This window comes from Pempheris klunzingeri, chromosome 15, assembly GCF_042242105.1.
Source record: "Pempheris klunzingeri isolate RE-2024b chromosome 15, fPemKlu1.hap1, whole genome shotgun sequence".
Taxonomy (NCBI): Eukaryota; Metazoa; Chordata; class Actinopteri; order Acropomatiformes; family Pempheridae; genus Pempheris; species Pempheris klunzingeri.
This window is the reverse complement of record NC_092026.1, coordinates 7,618,592-7,641,826: the sequence shown is the minus strand read 5'-3', so window position 1 is coordinate 7,641,826 and position 23,235 is coordinate 7,618,592. Positions and strand designations below refer to the sequence as shown.

The 23,235-nt window shown below is 41.8% G+C and overlaps 1 protein-coding gene across 1 annotated transcript; it reads left to right on the top strand.

Annotated features, from left to right (window-relative positions):
• The first annotated feature begins 363 nt into the window (after positions 1-363).
• LOC139214120 (mucin-2) lies at positions 364-17,965 on the top strand. The gene is made up of 33 exons (XM_070844874.1): positions 364-609; positions 778-830; positions 969-1,043; positions 1,664-1,887; positions 1,984-2,065; positions 2,507-2,904; positions 3,458-4,022; positions 4,153-4,349; positions 4,450-4,839; positions 5,301-5,593; positions 5,866-6,131; positions 7,625-7,693; positions 8,003-8,140; positions 8,227-8,483; positions 8,612-8,696; positions 8,960-9,031; positions 9,246-9,380; positions 9,488-9,744; positions 9,865-9,949; positions 10,050-10,289; positions 10,431-10,568; positions 10,943-11,199; positions 11,322-11,406; positions 11,507-11,746; positions 11,889-12,026; positions 12,401-12,657; positions 12,840-12,924; positions 13,018-14,664; positions 15,033-15,241; positions 15,396-15,552; positions 15,639-16,063; positions 17,328-17,457; positions 17,673-17,965. The coding sequence occupies exons 1-33, from the start codon at positions 533-535 to the stop codon at positions 17,813-17,815; spliced, it is 7,869 nt and encodes a 2,622-aa protein (XP_070700975.1). The 5' UTR covers positions 364-532; the 3' UTR covers positions 17,816-17,965.
• Positions 17,966-23,235: the final 5,270 nt, after the last annotated feature.

The window sequence follows — 23,235 nt, the reverse complement described above, 5'->3', positions numbered from 1 at the left end:
TTTGTCTTTCCCTGATTTTGTATCCTATACTCTAGTTTTGGCCCATGTATAACTTTTCATAGCATCAAAAATGCTTTTCAATGCCTATATCACTTCATAAACTCAGTTTTTTCCACCATTCGGTTCTTATCTTTGTCTTTGTGCTTTTTATGACCTAGAAACACTAAACCCTGACCCCACCTATCACTATTTACTGTAACTGTGTTCGCTGCTGTCGCCCCTTTTGGAGGATTTGTACACCACAGGCCATGTGCAACCCTTTTCATGCCTTACTGTCCTCCAAACCTCTTTCTCCACCCACTGGTGAGGTTACCTGGTGGAGGCTATAAATGCCTTAAACCCTGCGCTCTGTTCTGACAACGACGCAGGAGGGCCCACACCTCCACGCTGGCAGTTTAAGAATCACATAAGCGGCGTTTCCACAGAGACGTTCCACAGCCGTTACTGCTCATCATTCATTCTTCAACTCATCAAAGAGAGAGAGTATTAGCAACGGGAGAGCAGCTGAGAGGCTGCTGTTAAGGGATCAGCCATGCTTGGAGGTATCCACACAGATTTGTTGGTCACAGTGACTCTACTCCTTCTGACTCAGACGGGGACTCTGTGCAGGTGGGTCTCGAAATGATTCAACTTTTAACTGTCAAATTTTAGTGATGCTATTTGAAATATTGTTACACTGGTTATATTAATTAGAAACTGGATGGGGTTTTGTTTTTAAGACAATCATATATTTTATTAATCTAAAAGGAATCTGCGATTATTGTTTTCCTATTTCAGGGCTGAAAATGACTTTTCATTAGTTACTTTACCAAACTGGAGGACAAGTTCAGGTATGAAGTTTTATAAGGCCTGTAGATACTAAAATTGCTGGTTTAAAAAAAAGTTGTCGCAACAAAAAGGGTTTAAATACATACAACAGACAAACGTGTACATATTAGTATTTTTAACCCCTTTCTTTTCTTTCATAGAATATGTTACACAGTGTTTCCCTGACAGAGACAATAATCTGGTTTGTGACTGGACAAAGCACCAACTGAGAGAAGGTACAGAAGAAAGAACATTTACTGCACAATAGTGCAGCAAAAGATTCAATTAAATATTATTAGGTGTCATGAGTTCACTGTGACAACAGATAGCTTGAGTGGGGTAACCTTTAATTGTGTTACACCCCTGTGGAAGGGATTTGGAACGTCGGTCCACAGTTCTGTTTCAATCTACAGGCAGACTGTGACTGTGACTGCGTCCGTGCCATAGTCTGATCATTAATAGATCTGAAGCAGGCTAATAATCTTTTATAGCCTTGTGCTCTGCCAGGGGCAATCAATGACCTGTATTTAAGGTTCAAATTTACCACAAAACACTCCAAAAAGCTATTATACATTTAATGGTTGTTGCATCACAACTGATGTGGTTCTTGTTTTATAACAATGACAAAAGCTGAGGAAATGGCTTATTTCTGATGGGATTAAAATTATGCTACAACATAGAAACTCATTCCTAACCAGCATAGTTTGAATTGCAGTGTGATTCAAAGATAGCAATGTGAATTTGTACTTTGTACAAAGTGTCAACTAACAACTATTAAAAAATTAGTTTGGTCACTTTCTATTATGTGGAAGAAAGCATCCAGCGTATTACATTTTCTTGATGGTCTTTTCAACAGAGGATGTCTCAGTGAATATTTTAGAGAGTGGCCCACTGGGGCTGGAGGGTGAGGCCTGCCTAGAGTTTTGGTACCTAGCCCCGGTTGCAGCCGACAAATCTGAACTTCACGCTCTGCTAAAAGACAGCGCTGGTCTGGTAGAAATCTGGACTTCACCGGCCCTCCCCAGGGATTCTTGGAGACAAGTGTTTGTCCCATTGAATGTCATCGAACCAGGGACTCAGGTAAAATGGCATACACCACATATCTGGAATTGATCTCTATTTGAGTTGAAATATGCGATTGCATATATCTAAAAAGATAATCTGCTTTTAAATCAGGTTGTACTCAAAGCAGTTCAAGCAATGTCCATGGAGGGAGAGGTCACCTTTAAGCAGATAGGTGTAAGGAGAGGCCCATGTGGTAAATATTCATTTGATTTTGTTTTACTATATTAATAACTCCCTATACTTCGTTCTATCAATGCATACAAAATGAGACATTCTACTATATACACAGGTATACAAGGTGATAATGAAGTACATAAACCTTTGCTGTCATAACAATTGCCAGATTACTGTCAGTGAAACTGCAAATGGTCAAATATTACAAAACCTTTCTAAAGCTTAAAGATACAGACAATTATTTTATTTGTCTTGTTTCATTAGTTAAGACAGTAAGAACAGTTTTCATTATTTTGATTACATTACATCAATCTAAGTAACACTTGAATAAATAATTCATTGGATAACTAAGACAATTAAGTATATTGCATAAAGTATTAACACTGAGCTCATCAGTTATTCTTGTCCAGATGGTGTTGTGATTATAAAGTGATTGTTTACTCTGTCACATCCCACACAGGACACCAGTGTGAATCGAACACAGAGTTATGGACAGATGAGTCCACCCGCTGCCTCTGCTCTGCTGGCCAGCTCTCCTGCTCTCCCTCTCAGTGCCCTAAGGGCCAAATCTGTGGTCTTCAAAGATGGGGCTCCAGTGGGATTTTCCCCTCTGGGACGTGCACTATACACAGTCACACAGATTGCAGCAGTTTTGACGGAGTGCTGTTCCGCTTCGTGGCCCCCTGCACCTACATACTGGCTAAGACCTGCTCCCCCTCTGACGCCCTGCCCATGTTCAGCGTGGAAGTTGTTAATGAGCATAAGGGGAACTCATCTCTGCCAATTGTTCAACAGGTTGTTGTTAACATTGGGAACTACAGAGTGTCTATGCTGAGAAAGGAGACACACCGTGTTGTGGTGAGTTTAAGTGAAATAAAAATCTATGGAGGCGCACATACTGTTGTCCATTGCTTATGTCTATAGCATCTGCCAATGTAGAAACAATTGTTCCCAAATGCTAAAATGTCAAGCCGTCATATTACCCTGTTTCATTTACAGATGGATACCAGCTTTAAATGACTAGCCTAAACATCCAAATAATCCTTCTAATTAACATCTTAAACTCATTTTTGGCACTCTAACAAGCCATCCACAAGCATATACTTGCTTTCCACAGCATGCATGCTGGAAGCTTTGTGTAATTTTTTCCCAATTCCATATTTTATTCTGCTCTGTAAACTTCAAAATAACTTACATACTGTCTGGACAACTTCAGTTTTCAGCTTTCCATTAAGCTGTAATGAGTGTCAAGTAGTAGGTAATGTACTGGATAGAGCAGTTCCCATATCTGCAACCCACTAAACTACCAGGTTTACCATTAAGTGCAGTCGCAGAGTTTGGTATGATGTCCTGGACTTATCTGCCTTATCGAAAGTCAGCGCCTTTAGCTCCAACTTATATTGTTCTTCAGGTTAATGGAGTCTGGAGGAAGGTTCCACTGAGCTTCAGCAGTGGCGCTGTCAACGTGAAGAGCAATCCTGCTGCTGTTGTACTGGAAACCAGCTTCGGTCTTTCTGTCTCGTATGACAAAGCTGGTGCTGTCCATATCAACCTGCCATCCACTTACTCTGATAAAGTCTGCGGCTTGTGTGGAAACTTTAACCACTTCAAAGGAGATGACCTCAGAAAGCCAGATGGTACAAACGCCAAAGATGCCACAGCTTTGGCTGAGAGCTGGCAGACTGGACAAACCATCTCCTCCTGTGAAACCATTCTAGTACCTCATCAGTGTGACCCACTGGAGGAGGCTGAGTACGTCAGTGAGCTGTACTGCGGAGGCCTCCTCTCTAGTACTGGGCCCTTTGCTGAATGCCTATCGGTTCTGGGGGCAGACAGCTACTTCAGGAGCTGTGTGGTTGACATGTGCGCCACTCACGGTGACTCAGCAGCGCTATGCAAGACATTAAAGGTCTACGCTGATATCTGCCAGGAGGCCGGAGTTGATGTACCGATATGGAGGAACTCTACATTCTGTCGTATGTTGTTTTATTGCTTCCTTCTTTCATTTCTCTACCTCCTGTTACATGTAAGGGAATTAACGGCAAATAATGGTCGTAATAATGCAATGCCTTGTCCTCTTTTCTCACACTCTTGAACACCTTCCAGCCCTTCAGTGTGGTGAGAACAGCCACTATAACTCATGTGCTGATGGCTGTCCTGAGGTGTGCTCCAGCCTGGACATAGCTGGCTCCTGTGGAAGCTGTGAGGAGCGATGTGAGTGTGACTCTGGCTTCAAACTCAGTGGGGGGAAGTGTGTCCCAGCAGAGGACTGTGGGTGCTGGTATAATGGAAAACACTATGAGGTAAGTGAGGTAGATGAACCGGGAACAATTTCATATTCACCCATTCACTTCTGCTAGAACACTGCTGGAAAATATTCACACGACTCCCTGTCACCCGCAGAGAGGAGCTGAATTCTTGGAGGGAGAGTGTGTGCAGCAATGCCAATGCATGGGTAATAATGAAATGGACTGCATCCCAATGCAATGCGCAGACAACGAGGTTTGTAAGGTCAAGGATGGGACCACAGGCTGCTTCCCTTTCAATCCCACCACCTGCAGTGTATATGGTGATCCACACTACATCACCTTTGACGGGAAGGCTTATGATTTTCAAGGAGGGTGCAGTTACACGCTGACTACCACATGCGGAAGAGAAAGCTCAGTCCAGTTCAGTGTGATCGGACACACGATGCATCCTCCCCTTCAGAATTTCACCCGGTCCAAGCTGGAAGCCGTGACTCTTCAGGTTGAGGAGCTCCGTCTCACGCTGAATCAGAGTGGAGAGGTCTATGTAAGCACGAAAACTCCTCATATTTTTGAACACGTCACTGTTCTGTAACACGTGAATGTATTGAAGGTTATTGTGAACTGTGTGTGACACTGGACAGTTTCCCGTCAGTGTAAATGTGTCACATGACCGGTGAGTGGCCCGTTTGCTGGAGTGTCATTGTTCTGTATTATCTGCTGTTATTCATTTATGACAGTGACTAATGACAACACCCGTGTTTATAGGGGGCAATTATTACTTTGTGCCAGATCATTGCAGGAAGTCACTCCTTTGTCATCTGGGGCTTACAAGAATACACAAACTAATAGCCAAACCACTTGACCTTGCCCTGAACAGCTTGTTTGTAGCTAATACTTTGCACTAACTTTTCCAGTAAAAAAGACACTAGAGCTGCTTTATATAAGACGTTTACGATAAATTTCTCACAGAATAAATTCATTATAAATGTATTGTCCTCTCTTTAGGTGAACAATGTCCGTGTCCAACTCCCCTATTACACCAGTGGTACATACGGCTCAGTGTGGGTCTACATGAAGAATAATCATATTATCTCGGAAACGAGCATCGGCCTGAGAATGATGACAGATGGGCAGAACAGACTCTTTCTGCAGGTGGATGAGCGCTACAAGTATGAGCTTTGTGGACTGTGTGGCACCTTCTCTGAACAACAGGATGATGAATTCATAACACCAGGAGGCCAAAATGCCACTGGACCATTTGAGTTTGGTGACAGCTGGAGGGTACAAAGCAACAATGAGTAAGTTAGTTTGATATATTTGATATAATTTAAGCACATTTTAGCATAGAGATAGTGGCATTTAGCTCACACCATCACTGTGCCTGGGTCCAGAAAAAGGTGAATTATCTTTTGCATAGAGGTGGGTGTTGTAATCACTTCAAATGATAATCCATTATCATGCACAAAATTTCACAGCTTGGCTTGCTTAGTTTATTGATAACGACACATTTACCAGATCTATTACCGGATCAACTGGATCTTGATTTAATCGTCTAAACTTTATCCTCCAGGTGTATCGTCTACCCAAATGATCCCAGACCCTGTGATAATGATGAGGAGAACGAAGCCTACGGGGAGTGTTACACACTACTAGAGGATGCCTTCAAGCCCTGCCACGAAACCATTCACCCACGTGTCTACGTCAGTAGTTGTGTGTATGACTACTGTGCCACAGGTGGTGACCGGCACACCCTATGTGAATCTCTGAAGTCCTATGTAGCAGCATGCCAGGTTGCGGGAGTGGAGCTTCCTTACTGGCAGACGAACACAGCCTGCGGTGAGTGTTTAAGTCAGACATGATGTTGATGATGATGGTCTAGTTGTGTAAGTGCAATGGTATAGCTTGTAGCTACATTGATAGAATTTTAACAAAATATTTGCTTAAATTTGGTGATTTTTTTTCACTAAATGAGATGAAGTCACTCGGTTACATGTCTTGTATTTCTTGCTTATTGATTCTCTTCACCAATAATATCTCTATAATATATACTGTGCTCTATCTGCTCTTGCTTTTCATTGTTTTGATTATGGCACAGGACTGGCCCATTGCATAAGGAAATTAGGCAATTGCCTAGAACGGTGTCTGAGAGTATATGTTTTTGGTTTGTTTGTTTTGTCATTTATATAGAGTAAGCAAAGCTAGAGAAATTAGGTGGTTAATAGTGATGTGCAGGTCAGGGTTTTTTAAGACCCGCACCCACTTGACCTGTAATGAGAGCTAATCCACATCGCCAAACCCCCACAAATATTTACATAAAAGTTACCAACTCCTCCTTTAATGCATATATTTTCGTCATATTTCCTGAAACTGTCACTGTATCCTGAGAGTAGTACACAAGACAAAAACTCGTATTCATTTGGCTCTTCTTAGTGCTCCTAATGGCATTTACAAGAATCCACCAAGCTTCAGTGAAAACAACCATCATCGTGCTGTGTGCGATGTCTCCTTTGCTCTCTGTTTAGACACAAATATGTGGAATAAGTTTGAAATTTTAAAAAATCACAAACAGCAGTGATATTAGCCTATTTCTAATAAACAGTGGGCTTTAGAGATTTCATCATGCGGGGAAAAAAACAAAAGTCAGGGGAACTGAAACTCCAGAACAGCAGAGAGATCGCCAGCCAGCATCCGGCAGGAGACTCTGTGGCCCCGCAGTGTTACTGGTGTGCATCATTGTATACTTGGCCTCCTTAATTACCATGTTTAGCTTGCACGTGCATGACAGTCTCCTCTGTGGGGAGGGGCTTTGAATGCAGAACTGAAGTGACGCAGAGAGGGAGAGAGATACACTTGTACTCTTTTGAAGTCTGAGGCTAAGTCCACTCTCTTTTACCTACCTCTACCTCCTGCTGTTTCAAACTATCACCTAACCCAGCCCACAAACCAACAACTTTATACATTATAGACGGAGACATGGACCGAAATTACAAACAGGCGGCATTTAGTCCGTGCGTTTGAGTAATAGAGAGGGAAACGGAAGGCGGACTGTTGCCTGCGATGTTAATAACTTACTTGGAATACTGCCTGCTTTGTCACCTTTTGTCCAAAACTACTGATATTTTTTAGTAAAGCTTACCCAAAATGCCCAACCTGCAGTTTGTGGGTTGACCCGCGCATCACTAGTGGTTAGGATGTAGAGGAATGAAATGGTAGAGGGAACAAAACATCTCCTAGGACGCCAAAAAAGCTGAGCTGGTGAACTCATTTGCTTTTTTTCTTTTCTTTCTTTGTTTGTTTGGCTTTTTGTTTTGTTTTTGTCCACATTTCAGCTGACCCCCCAACCACTGCAACTCTTCCAACAACTCCAACTCCTACCTCTCCAACACCAGATCAGACTTGTAAGAGCATTCAGGGTTGGGAAGGTTACTGGTTTGGATAATCAGTGGCATAATCCTATTAATACTTGATAATTCCGATACCAAACATTTCCATTTGTCTTTATACACAAAGCATGTGCCTGATGTATAAATGTATATGAATACAATTGAATAACCTTGATGCAATTATTTACAGATTGGATGAAATACAATTTGTTTGCAGTTTATTTCTTTTTAAAATAAATCAACATTTTTCATACTGTAATTTGCCTGTTGATAATTAGCTCGTGATAATTATCTTTTGCATTGTGTTGATATGCTTTCTCATAGTCTGTCCCATGAACTGTGACTTTGAAAAAAATCTGTGTGGGTGGGAGCAGCTCATACAGGACAGTTTTGATTGGACAAAAAATTCAGGACCCACCCCAACAAACCAAACTGGCCCGATCCAAGACCACACAACTGGAGGTAAAATCCAGAGTCATGCCACACAATTACTGTTGCCACAGTAGTTTTACATTATTCATGTTTTGCTATTTCTAACGTCTCTCTAGCTGGTTTCTACATTTATATTGAGGGAAACGGTGTAACCCATGGAGACTCAGCCCGTCTGTTGAGCTCAATGTGCCATTACAATGGCCCACTCTGCTTGAACTTCTGGTATCACATGTATGGCCCAGCCTCAGCCATGGCCCTCAATATCTACCTGCTCAAAGACCAAAAAGCAACCAAGCTCTGGTCTATGACAAACAACCAGGGACCAGCATGGCATCCTGGAAATGTTGACATCAGAGTACCTAGTCCATTCCAAGTAAGTCTGACACTATACAGAGAGAATATTGGCCTAAAAGATGCTGGTTGGATGTGGCACAGTTTTCATGAAAGGACTAACAATCTAATTTTTTACAGTAAAATATTATTGTCCTGCCTACCTTTCAGATCATAGTGGAGGGAATTCGAGGTTCTAACTCTCAATCAGATGTGGCCCTGGATGACATTTCCGTCCACTTTGGCTCATGCTCAGGTGACATTTACTTCTTACAAAAAAAGATTAGAAATGTGATTGATTGATGTGTCATAACTTCAATTGTTAAGATAAGATAAGACAAACCTTTATTCGTCCCACATTGGGGAAATTTGCAAATTTGCAGCAGCAAAGAACAAGAACAACAGTGCAAAGAGAAGTTAAACAACAGGTGCCTATATAAGTAGGCTTCTAATGGTGCAAATAAATTATATCTATACCAGATATATCCAGGATTAAACAAAGTCAATCAATTCTTTTAGGCAGCTTCCCTGGCATGGTTAGTGGAACTGAGCTTCCTTCCATAACAGCAGGATTCTACCCCTCCCATCCAGGTAAGTATACAGGAAGCTATATTTTATGGGCCGCTTGCTTCTTTATCTGAAAGCTGAAGTCTGGTTACAAATTAACATTTGTGTATAGTCCAATAAATAACTGAATGTGCAGTGTTCAATGGTAATTAAAGTTACATATTGTCTAATTTTTCAGGAAATTACATAAGAGCCTCAAGTACTATGTTCATGGTTTTTGCAAATGTTTCCCCTATAGTCTGCAATATCGACTGTAGCTTCAACAGCAACCTCTGCAGCTGGAATCAGATGATGACGGATGCTTTTGACTGGACGTGGCAAAGTGGTTCCACCCCCACCCAGATGACTGGACCTTCTGCTGACCACACTGGCGGTAATATACTCTTCCTCTATGAAATATTATACATGGCAACAGATTATATCCAGAGGTAAGGATAAAATCTGTCTCCCAACTCAGACAATTTTATTCCTCTTTTCTAGATGGTCACTATCTGTACATTGAGGCCAGCAATGCAACACATGGAGACACGGCTCGTCTCATCAGCTCTGAGTGTTCAGACTCTGGTCCTCAGTGTCTGCAGTTCTGGTACCATATGTACGGTTCAGCAGATACAATGGGCCTCCATGTTTACTTGTTCCAAAACAAATTAGCCGACGCTGTTTGGTGGAAGAGAAATGACCAAGGAAATATGTGGCATTTGGCTCAGGTGGACTTCACAACAACTGGACCTTTCCAGGTCAGACACCTTCAACCAGGCACAAATGATTTTGAGATCATCAGCCAATTATGCTGTAATTGCAGAATCTTAATCACTTCAGAACAGATACCTTACAAGTAATATTTTCCCCTAACTCAGATCATCATTGAGGGGCGCAGAGGTTTCAATGAAGAGTCTGATGTGGCCATAGATGATGTAAAGCTTTATCGCGGCCAATGCTCTGGTAAAAAATATGAACAAAGAATAAGTACCACTTAAAAGGCTGTGTAGCATTATAATGTTTTAAACCTTTGCAATTCTTAACCTTTCTTTCATGGTTGCAGATCTCATTGGTGTAACAACTAGTTCACCTAAACCTGATGGAAATACCACGGCTCTTCCAAGTGTGCCAACCACTGCGGCTCCAGAGCCTCCTCTGGTCAATGTGACTGCTCAGCTCCCTGTTACAGCTCAGCCCCCTGTGGCAAATGTCACCATGCCTCCCATTGTGGATGTAACAGTCAATTTAATTAATAAGGATAACGTTACTGAAGCTACAGATAACAGACTACCACCACACCCAGGTATAGCTCTTATTCTATAGCAGCATTTGCACACCCCTGGTATTGGGACTTTCATAATTTAAATTTTTCCAAATCCAGTTTTTGTTATTTCCAGAACTACTGCATCTGTGATCTAAAAACATGTCTGACTTTCATTTTCAGTATGCCAGCTCCACTGTAATTTTGAACAAGATCTATGTCAGTGGAATCAACTTCTTGCTGATGTTTTTGATTGGACAAGGCATAGTGGCTCCACTCCAACGATGAATACTGGGCCTGCTTCAGATCACACCACAGGAGGTAATTAGCCTTCTGACGCAAGCCAAGTAAAGTTGGTGCAGAACTGTCAGAGAAACAATAAACAGCACATTCTTTGACAGTTTGAAAACTAGACACAATTACTCTTCACCAGGGAAAAACCTATTGTGAAGCGGTTTTTCCTTGTCAAACCAGAATAGTAGATTTGTAAACTCTGTCTGGAAAAGAGGTCCCAATGTACAGTATTTCTTTTATTATTTTTCCTTTAACCTCTTGAGAATGTCATAGGACATTTGTATTGTCATCTTTTAGCAACCAGTTTGAGCTGAAGTTGGACATGCCTTGAATGTACAAATGAAACCTTATAATATTCTGTGTGTTAATTTAACATACCACACTCTTATGTTCTTAACCAGGTGGCCACTATATTTACATCGAAGCGAACAGTGTGTCACATGGAGACACAGCCCGTCTCATCAGCTCTGAGTGTTCAGACTCTGGTCCACAGTGTCTGCAGTTCTGGTACCATATGTACGGTTCAGCAGATACAATGGGCCTCCATGTTTACTTGCTCCAAAACAAATTAGCCGACGCTGTTTGGTGGAAGAGAAATGACCAAGGAAATATGTGGCATTTGGCTCAGGTGGACTTCACAACAACTGGAACTTTCCAGGTCAGATACCTTCAACCAGGCACTCAAATGATTTTGAGATCATCAGCCAATTATGCTGTAATTGCAGAATCTTAAACACTTCAGAACAGATACCTTACAAGTAATATTTTCCCCTAACTCAGATCATCATTGAGGGGCGCAGAGGTTTCAATGAAGAGTCTGATGTGGCCATAGATGATGTAAAGCTTTATCGCGGCCGATGCTCTGGTAAAAAATATGAACAAAGAATAAGTACCACTTAAAAGGCTGTGAAGCATTATAATGTTTTAAACCTTTGCAATTCTTAACCTTTCTTTCATGGTTGCAGATCTCATTGGTGCAACAACTAGTTCACCTAAACCTGATGGAAATACCACGGCTCTTCCAAGTGTGCCAACCACTGCGGCTCCAGAGCCTCCTCTGGTCAATGTGACTGCTCAGCTCCCTGTTACAGCTCAGCCCCCTGTGGCAAATGTCACCATGCCTCCCATTGTGGATGTAACAGCCAATTTAATTGATAAGGATAACGTTACTGAAGCTACAGATAACAGACTACCACCACACCCAGGTATAGCTCTTATTCTATAGCAGCATTTGCGCACCCCTGGTATTGGGACTTTCATAATTTAAATTTTTCCAAATCCAGTTTTTTGTTATTTCCAGAACTACTGCATCTGTGATCTAAAAACATGTCTGACTTTCATTTTCAGTATGCCAGCTCCACTGTAATTTTGAACAAGATCTATGTCAGTGGAATCAACTTCTTGCTGATGTTTTTGATTGGACAAGGCATAGTGGCTCCACTCCAACGATGAATACTGGGCCTGCTTCAGATCACACCACAGGAGGTAATTAGCCTTCTGACGCAAGCCAAGTAAAGTTGGTGCAGAACTGTCAGAGAAACAATAAACAGCACATTCTTTGACAGTTTGAAAACTAGACACAATTACTCTTCACCAGGGAAAAACCTATTGTGAAGCGGTTTTTCCTTGTCAAACCAGAATAGTAGATTTGTAAACTCTGTCTGGAAAAGAGGTCCCAATGTACAGTATTTCTTTTATTATTTTTCCTTTAACCTCTTGAGAATGTCAAAGGACATTTGTATTGTCATCTTTTAGCAACCAGTTTGAGCTGAAGTTGGACATGCCTTGAATGTACAAATGAAACCTTATAATATTCTGTGTGTTAATTTAACATACCACACTCTTATGTTCTTAACCAGATGGCCACTATATTTACATCGAAGCGAACAGTGTGTCACATGGAGACACAGCCCGTCTCATCAGCTCTGAGTGTTCAGACTCTGGTCCACAGTGTCTGCAGTTCTGGTACCATATGTACGGTTCAGCAGATACAATGGGCCTCCATGTTTACTTGCTCCAAAACAAATTAGCCAACGCTGTTTGGTGGAAGAGGAATGACCAAGGAAATATGTGGCATTTGGCCCAGGTGGACTTGACAACAACTGGAGCTTTCCAGGTGAGTTACCAACCTAAGATGTTTTCTCATGATCAGTCTAATGTTAGAAACATGCAGAGCAAAAAAACTAATAGTGTACTACCAGCAACAATAAACAAGTGTAATAGGATCTGATAAATCTCAGTGCCAATGCTGTAACAGGTATACTGTGCTCTATCATTAACCTGTGCACTTAATTTCAGATCATTTTTGAGGGACGAAGAGGTTCCAACGATCAGTCTGATGTGGCCATAGATGATGTATCGCTTCATCATGGGCACTGCAAAGGTAAATCTGTCCTCCTACTGACATTCAATTTAGTTCATACACATCATAACTGAAAATTTATGCAACTAACTCGATAATGAAATGTTATTACAGACCTAGTTAATCCAACAACCCCTGCTCCGATAACCTTCAATTCAACTCCAGAGCTTCCTCTAGTGAACAACTCAACTGTTGCACAACCACAGACATCAACTTCATCAAAACCGCAGCCACCATCAACAGCTACCTTTACAACAAAGACCACCGCAATCACAGCAGAACAAACCCCTACAACAACTGTAACCCAAAAAACTTCAAATCCTCATGTCTCCACAACAACACCACAGTTGCCAATAACATCAAGACCAGTAACATCAGCCACGTCTGGACCCCAAACAACAACTAAACGTCATCCAACAACAGAGCACCAAGGAGTTGAACCAGAATCTGAAATACCAGACAGACCCCAAACAACAGCAAGACCAGAACACCCTGCTACATCTGCTAGTGAACACCAAACCACAGCTAGACCACACCCTACAACAACAGCTCACTCCCAACTACCATCAAATAGAACAGAACCTCCAACTGAAACTCAACCACAGCCACAAACAACGGCTAGACCACAACCACCAACAACAGGTAGACCTCAACCAACTACTACAGCTACACTACAACCCACAAAAACAGCAGGACCACAACCTACAACAACAGCTAGACCACACCCTCCAACTGAAACTCAGCCACCACCAAAAACAACAGTCAAACCACAACCACCAACAACAGATAAACCAGAATCTCCAACTGAAACTCAACCACAGCCACAAACAACGGCTAGACCACAACCACCAACAGCTAAACCACAACCAACAACAACAGGTAGACCTCAACCAACTACTACAGCTACACTACAACCCACAAAAACAGCAGGACCACAACCTACAACAACAGCTAGACCACACCCTCCAACTGAAACTCAGCCACCACCAAAAACAACAGTCAAACCACAACCACCAACAACAGATAAACCAGAATCTCCAACTGAAACTCAACCACAGCCACAAACAACGGCTAGACCACAACCACCAACAGCTAAACCACAACCAACAACAACAGGTAGACCTCAACCAACTACTACAGCTACACTACAACCCACAAAAACAGCAGGACCACAACCTACAACAACAGCTAGACCACACCCTCCAACTGAAACTCAGCCACCACCAAAAACAACAGTCAAACCACAACCACCAACAACAGATAAACCAGAATCTCCAACTGAAACTCAACCACAGCCACAAACAACGGCTAGACCACAACCACCAACAGCTAAACCACAACCCACAAAAACAGATGGACCACAGCCTACAAAACCAGATGGACCACACTCTACAACAACCATTAAACCACATCCAACAACAGCTGGACCACAACCTACGACAACAGCTAGACCACACCCTCCAACTGAAACTCAGCCACCACCAAAAACAACAGTCAAACCACAACCACCAACAACAGATAAACCAGAATCTCCAACTGAATCTCAACCACAGCCACAAACAACGGCTAGACCACAACCACCAACAGCTAAACCACAACCCACAAAAACAGATGGACCACAGCCTACAAAACCAGCTGGACCACAACCTACAACAACAGCTAGACCACAACCTACAAAAACAGCTGGACCACAGCCTACAACAACCATTAAACCACATCCAACAACAGCTAGACCACAACCACCAAGTACATTTGTACCAAGTAAGTTAGAAACTTGAAAATCCCTAATTTTGTGTACATCCATTATGTATATTTAATACCTCACACGTTAAGCGCCAGTGGCTTAGTCTGACTCACAGGACGTATGCTGTGGTTATAAGCCTTTCATTGCCTTTTTTTAGCATCTACACATCACTAAAACAGAGTGTGGAGATAGGTCTTGCTATGCGAGACAACCAGTGGCAAAGCACACCAGTGAGCTAAGACAGTTTACAAAAACTGAATATTGGCTAATAAATGTACAGTATATTTAGTACACTGTATATACATCAAGTGTATAGACCTTTGTTTGTTATTTTAAGCTTAGTATGACTCTTATACTCTGTCTCTATCTTTCTGTCTCACTCCAGCACCCTCTTGCCCAAAGAACAGTCATTACACCACTTGTATCCCTGCCTGCAGTCCCACCTGTTCAAACCTGAATGGCCCACCACACTGCAGGAACAATGAGCGTTGTGTACAGGGATGTGTATGTGATGAAGGCTTTGTGCAAAAAGGGAGGGTTTGTGTGCCTATCCAACAATGTGGATGTGTGGACAGGCAAGGCACAAAATATCAGGTGAGAGACTGTTCAGAATGAGTACTAATCAATGGCTTAAGTCGCATATAGTGTTGATTTTCAAATACTTAGGAGTACTTCCTGAAAGCATGAGCAAATGGTGCATGTGGATATGGAGGTCCAGGCAGTATGACGACTCTCTCTTTCTTGTCAGTTCAATGAAGTGTGGTACACCAATCACTGCAGTCAGAAATGTGAGTGTGAAAAAGACCATGGTGTGGGAGAGATTGAATGTGACGACAAAGATGAGTGCGATGGAAATGCTGTCTGCCTTCAAAATGAGTACAGCAAATATTACTGCCAGTCTACAGGTGTGGTAAATGCCAACATTTAACTCTGTCATGTATCTATCCATGTTACATCTAATTCACTAATTCATGAATGTGCTGCTCCACAGACTTCAGTGAGTGCACTATCAAGGGAGACCCAGAGTACAGAACATTTGATAGAATGAAGCATGACTTTGAGGGTGAGCACTCGTATGTGCTGGTCCGGACCAAAAACTTGCCAAACAACCTTCCAGATGTCTACATCGAGGGCATCAACACACACACTGCACACGATGACGACGATAGTCACCATCATGATGACGACGATAGTCACCATCATGATGACAGTAGCAGTGAAGAGGACCATGGTCACAGAGTCAGAGATGAAGATGAAGAGGATGAAGATGATCATGATCATGATGAGGATGATGATGATGATGGCGACAAACATGATGAAGACAGTGAAAGGCATAAGGATCACCACAGATTACAAGAGCTTAAGATCAGAGTGTACAATCACACTGTGGAGTTCAAGAGGAATCGGAGGTTGCTTGTAAGTATCAAGGGCATTTTTAACAACATTCTGCCTCTCATCTCATTTTCCTGTGGCGCCTTTTCAGCAGACACAATATTTTGTTCATAAGATATCATATTTCTGCCCACCCACAAACATTTGTGAAAGCACTGAGGGAAATAACCAGCACTCCTTCACATTTTCTGTGAGGTGTTACGACAGCAGTGAGGCAGATGATGTGCTATGTGCTAAATTCTGTCCTGTCATATGTTATTTCCCTATTGGCACTTATAACATAAAACATGGTGTTTGTATCAGCAGGATGGGGGGGGTGCTCAAGCATATTCAAGCAGTGACTGTCAATTTTTTGTAACTGGTAAAGCTCACATTTTCTAAATTCAAAAAAAAAAATGACAGGTCACTGTTACTTTTACTAGAGTGAAGGTGGCCCGGTGAGGTTGTACTTATACTTGTGGAGCTTGGGCTGAACAATGCTCAAGATGACAATGTTGAGAAGGTAGAAAGAAAGAAAACATGTTCAGCATCTTAGCGTGTTAGCATGTCTTTACTTTTGCAGGTGTTTCGTCAAAAAACAACAAATTTTAAAAAATGACCTAATTAAAGGAAAAGTCAGGGGATTGCCAAATTCTGCAGGATTCTTTCTCTTGGGACAATGAACAGGAGTGAAACTCATCGGGGGGTGAAAAAGGTCACAAAGATGTGAACCACCAAGGGAGTTTGGGCACATGCCCCCTGCAGGGAGAAGTTTTTTAAAATATCAGTTTTAAGATGTGGACAGTTTTAGCATGAGGACACAGGGCAAAACTCACCTTAGAATTAAATGTAATCTTACTGTTATCAAAGCACTGTAAGGACATCAGTTCAGGGCACAAAAGCGGTTTATACCATTACCCCACCGGAGAGGAAACAACTTAAGAGCAAGTTGCTATTTACCCCATTCCCATTGTTAGTGGCAGCTGTTTTTTTACAGGAACTCCCCTGTTTAAGATGCCAGAAACAAAGAGCCATTATTTTTTTGGTATTTGTTATTTACTCTGTCCTCACAGACCCTGACATCCCAAATTTCAAAACCTTATCTGATCTACACAGATCATACAAATGATTAAAAATGGCAATTTTCACTGAACCACCCCTGCATCCAAATTTCATGCCAGTATTTTTAGAAATGCTGGTAGCATGGCTAAACATGTTTCGTGAATCCCTGCACACGTCACTAAAACTAAATCAAACAAGTCTATGTGGATATGATTGCATTGACACATACCCCTCTGTCTTTCTCCAGGTGGATGGAAGGAGAACTAATACTCCTGTCTCACCGACTGCTGGTCTGATCATCAGGGAGCATTCCTCTCGCCTCTACCTGAAGACCGACTTTGGTCTCTCAGTGGAGTTTAATGGATACAGCACAGCAGGTCACTAATATTCACTTCATGAAAACACGTCTAATAGAACAACAGCACAGATCAATAGTACAACAGTAGTCCTGGAAGTTGTAGGATTCATAACAAATCCTTATAATCGCAGTTTATATCTAATTTCACATACCATTCCATGTCAATGAATGACTCATTTTCTCTGATAGAATGAATTAATTCACATTGTATTGCTGATGTTTCTGTTTCTGCAGAGATCATTCTACCACACATATACAAAAGGAAGGTGGGGGGTCTGTGCGGGTACTTTGACGGTCGAAGGCAGAATGACCAGATGAAGCCAGATGGTACCATGGCCAGGAGCGTTCAAGAGTTTGGAAAGAGCTGGAGAGTGTGAATATCAGATGCATGCAAGAATGAGACGTGGCACTTGAAAATACACGGTAGATGTTTTGACCACTTGTAGAAACATTAATGCAGCAGTTTACATGAAAGCTCTACGATGATAATATGTGTCGCCTCCTTGAATAAAGGAAGGCAAAATTCATGCAGATTTCGTTTTTTTCCTTGAACACACCCTCTCCCAAACCTGAGCTGCTAAACATGACTTGGCATAAATATCACCACTGGCAATCATGTCCAGTTTTGTATGCTGAACAGCATTCACACTATTAGTCCCTTTTCCACCGCAGGAACTTTTCTCATTTACTCGGAATTTTGAAAAACCTTGGCGAGTTTCTTACAAAATTACTCAGGGAAAAAAAACTTTCCCTCAACCCCAAACTTTCCCCGGAAAAGGTCCTAGTAGCGAGTTATTACTTTTCAGATTACCCGGAATTCTTGAGGGGCGGGGCTGTGTGCTGAACACACTTGCAGCGTTCCACACTTCCGTGTTTAAGCACTAATTATTTTACCCAGGTAAATAAATTCCAGGTAATAAAAGTTCCTGGAAATCTTAGTGGAAAAGGGGCTACTGTTATCCTGTTCGGCCATTTTTTTTCTTCTGTACGTTTTTCGGCACTTAAGTTTCAAGAATTTGATGTCAAGCGTTCAAGTCTATTTTTCAAACTAATTTCTCTGAAATCTCTAACATTGTCCTCTTTTTTAAGAAATCTCTGTACCCTGTGATAATAGATCATACTTTTCTTTTTGTGTCATTGCCATGCATTCTATTTATATGAAGGTGAGGTCATTGCAGCTGTGCATATACTGTGTGCCTAAACAATGGGTTTAAATAACAATGTATCCCTGACTACACATGGCTTATTTATCACTATCTGATGCTGCTGGAGAAAATTTCAATGTGCAAGAAATGATTATGTAAAATGTAGCCTACACTTTGTCATGATGTGTGCTTTAATGCCAGTGCACGAGTAGATTTTCATTTGACTCTTCACTGTTCTTATTCATACTGTGGTACAGTGGTTAGGTGTGCGTCGCCATCAGTTTAGTCATTTCCGTCTCAAGTGCACCTACCACAGCATTCTTGGCATTGCACTGTGGTTTTATCCATTATCTACTTGAACTGTCAGAGAAAGAAAAAATATTAAAGAACTTCTGTAACCTGATATCCTGGTAAACAATAGGATTGTTTTCGTGAGGAGAATACCTGTGTGTAATTGTCTGTGACGTTCATATGCACACAATAAGCCTTGGTTGCACTAGCAGCCACACAGAGTTATGGACTGGTTTGCATTGTACTTCTTTCTCCTGTTGGAGCTGCTGCCTCTCTACAATGGTGAGTAAAACATTATCACATTTAATGAAGAATGATTTAATTGGGTAAAGTCATAAAGTGATGCTTCAGTATTAGTAATCTAATGATGCCAGATATTACAATACATCAAACCACCACTTGTACTTTCATACTTATTTATTACTGTAAATTTGTCTCTCAGAATTGGTTCTGACGACACTGTTCGTCCACAGCAGAAATCAAAAGTGTTTATAGTTGTTCCAAATGGCTTCACTTAAAGACCGAGTCTTTTCATGAGTGTGCTACAATGGAGTAGTGCACTGCCAAAATGTTCCAAGCACACTCGCACTCTAGAATTAATGTTCCACAAGTAGGAATTATTGTATTATTAAACTACTTTGACAGGAATTGACTGGGTCACATACAGTCAGCATACCTCAGGAAAGTCACATACCAAACCGAACATCCCGAAATAGAAGAAATAGGCACTGAGAATACCAAATTACTAATTCAGTTCCTAATTCAGAAAAGAGGTTAATTATGTCACTGATTCTAATGGTAAATTGCACCATTATTAAGAAAACTGCTATTTATACAGAAATAGTAACAAATTACAGGAACAGCCTCAATAAATGTGGAGAAAATGTCAATTATGCCCCTTTCATTAAAGGTCGCATATAATGCAAAATGCACAATGTCTTTTGAACATAACTGTGTTTCCCCAGTTTGCCTGGAGACAGCCAAACTGACCATCTTCAGTCCATTTCTTCTCCTCCATCTTTCAGTAAATGTGTGTGAAAACACACCATTTAGATTTGGCTCCATTTATGATGTCATAAAAGGATTATGGGCCCTTCTCCAGCTCTCCAGCAATACGACTGTCCCTGCCCACTGAACACCTCCTGAAACCACCTGTCTGTCTGCCATTGTTTGTTCCACACTAACACCAGAGCGTGCAGAGAGAGCATGAGAAAAATAAAGTGTTTTTTTGAATATTAATCATGTAAACAAATTGTAGCGGGACCACCAAATCAGAGCATGAACTTTAAAATGAGCAGCATATGGGACCTTTAAATTGAATGAACGTCATTTTTTGGGGGGGCAAGTGTGTCATTAAAATTCACATTCACACAGTTTTGTCAAGACAAAGAACTAATTCCTTGAGCAAGTACTAGCTTGTTGAGGAGTTTGCTGTGATCATATGTCAAACCTGGAAATTGACCATTTGCCAGCTGTGGCAGAGTGGATCTAGTTTTTTCACTGTGACATTCCAATTAAATTAAATGTCATTGTCCATTTTCATTTTCTAGCTCAAACAGCAGCTCCCAATACCCCACCATCAGGTAACATCCACAACAACAGCTCAAACACTGTATTTCCTGCTCTCATTTCTCGAATGCAACATATTCTACCTCCACCTCAACAACACAATGTTCAGCAACACACTTCTTATGTCTCTCAGCTGCATCCACCCAACATGCATCAAACATTTTCACCACTCTCATTCCTGGACACTAACAGCTCAGCCAGTCATCTCACAGACTCCATCACATCCAAAAGCTCTTAGTGACAACTATAAAACTACTACTATCATTATACCTGTACTACCTACTATAGTGCAAGCTGTGCCATCAGTCAGTTTATTAGATTTTGTAAGTCACCAGTCATCATTCTGTGCTGTGCTGGGTGCTCCAGGCTGTGCAGGTCCACCTGTGCTGTGTTGCTCTGGTCAAGACAACAGCTGTGCCAGGGGGTGTTTCTGTGACGAGGCCTGCTTGACACTTAACGACTGCTGTCCAGACTACACGGCAACCTGCGCAGAATGTAAGTGAGGGCGAGCGCAATAAAAGAAACAGCACAAATTAGAGACTAAGTTATGTCAGATTAGTATTTGAGATTGAGATATGGTTTAATGAAAATCTCTCTCTCAACCACAGTTTTAAGCGCTGCAACGCCGAGCGGACCAACAAGCAGCAGTGCCACACCTACATCTGCACTGTTGAATGTGAGCACGACCTTAGCATCCACAGTCTCTTCTAATACAGCAACCAGCGCATCGACACCAGCAGATAATAGTACAGCTTCATCAGTCTCTGTAACAACAGCACCCAGCTTGACAAACAGCAATACTACGTCAACTCTCAGCACAGTCTCTGCTGCTACAACACCCAACACAACGGGCAGCTCTGTGACATCTACCCTGGTGGAAGTGAGCAAGAATTTTACATCCACAGTCTCTTCTACAGAAACCAGCCAAACCAGCAGCAGCACATCGACACCAGCAAGTAACAGCACAACAAAGGTCTCTGCAGACTCTTCTCCTGCAGCCCACAGCACATCAAACGGCAATACCAGCTCCAAGCCATCAGATATGACAGCCTTAACATCCACAGTCTCTGGTGCTTCAACAATCAGCCAAACCAGCAGCAGCACATCTACACCAGCAGATAACAGCACAACTTCATCAGTCTCTGTAACAGCAGCCTCCAGCTTGACACACAGAAGTACTACATCAACGCCAACAGATATCATAACAACGTCATCCACAGTGTCTGGAACTACAACATCTAACACAACAGGCAGCATTACAACGTCTACACTGATGGAAACGAACGCATCTTCAACATCCACAGTCTCTTCTACTACAGCAGCCAGCCGAACCAGCAGCAGTGCATCTCCAGCGCACATCACATCAGATACCAGCACGACGTCAGTCTTTGCAGACTCTACTCACAGCAGCAGTACTCCATCTACACCATTAGATGGCCTCATAACTTCAGCATCCACAGTCTCCACATCTACAGGTTGTTCATTATGATTATCTCCCCTAAAGCCATTTTAAAAATTCACATTTAAAAGACTTCATTAATTCTTTATGTCACTTTTAAAAAGTGCATAGGGAGTCTTTTGTTGATTCTATTAATTTTTAGCTGATTTTTTTCCCTAAGTATTTGCATCAGATTGTGAGCCACCAGTGATCCTCAATTAGTGCGTCACCTCTGGCACAATCACTAACTATCTCAGGCTTTTGACAGCTTCCTTGTCCTCATAGCAGAGACAGCACCGTCAGAAACCAGTATAACTATGGATGCCAGTGGTGTCACATCTTCACTAGCAGATGGGAGCGGAACTAAAGTTTCCAAAACAAACACAGATCCCAGAACCACCACCGGCTCAAACACAGGTACAGTCAGCCACATGGACGTCTGTACTTAGTGATGTAGTTAACAGTTGGAATGATAAGATACCTTTTTATTTGTTTCTTTCTTTCCTCAGATGGCCAAATAGTGACTGTTCACCTAAAAGTTTCTGTTTTGTCCCATGAGGAAAATGAGGATGCGATTTCAGAGGCTCTGTCTAATGTAAGCAACAGCCTCTAAATATACATCATGCAGTTACAGTATCACAAAAAACGGTATTATAAACACCTCCATCGCGAACCTAATCAGTGTGTGTCTTCTCTCTCACAGTTTGTGCCCCAGGTTCTTCTCCAGCAGATCTGCGAGGGCTGCACTTCCACTATCAGACGCATCAAACCCACCTGACAAAGGAAGGATCAGTTTGGCTCCACGTGCTCCAAGAAACAACTGAACACTGAAGTGAATAAATTACTAAAGATCAGTGCTTACCTAAAGCCTGTCTGTTGAGAGTTAGCGTTAGAGCAGGGTGAGCAGCCACAAATGGATCGAGGCAGTTAGGACAGAGAGGGTCTACGAGTGGTTCTCCCACACTTAAAAGGATGATTATGGGTAGAAAGTTTAATTGTGCTCGCTGCAGCGGTTCTGGCCCATTTAAACCACAGGGGGCAGTTATATTAGGGCCTAACTCTTAACCCTTTAACCTTCTGCTCAACCATATGGTAGAGCACATTTTGACTCACTATATCTTATTGAAAACATGTTTTACTTATGACATCTCAACCGTTTGGTAGAGGCCAATATTTCAAAATATGTGGGGTCTGTTCATAAAAAAAAAATAGATTTTTGTAATTAGTGCCCCAAGGAAATAAAATATATAAAGAATACATTTTTCCATCACTTTTTTCTTGGTGCGGACCTTAAAGGGTAAGTGCTCATTTTGGCAGTGGAGTGGTTCACATGCCAAGTCAGGTCATCTAAATG

Bases quoted from the DNA above. Each gene is read 5' to 3' on its own strand.
- LOC139214120 (XM_070844874.1), top strand. From the start codon at position 533: ATGCTTGGAGGTATCCACACAGATTTGTTGGTCACAGTGACTCTACTC. The intron at 9,381-9,487 runs GTAATATACTCT...CCTCTTTTCTAG, and splicing joins TTCTGCTGACCACACTGGCG to ATGGTCACTATCTGTACATT. The intron at 9,950-10,049 runs GTAAAAAATATG...TCATGGTTGCAG, and splicing joins TTATCGCGGCCAATGCTCTG to ATCTCATTGGTGTAACAACT.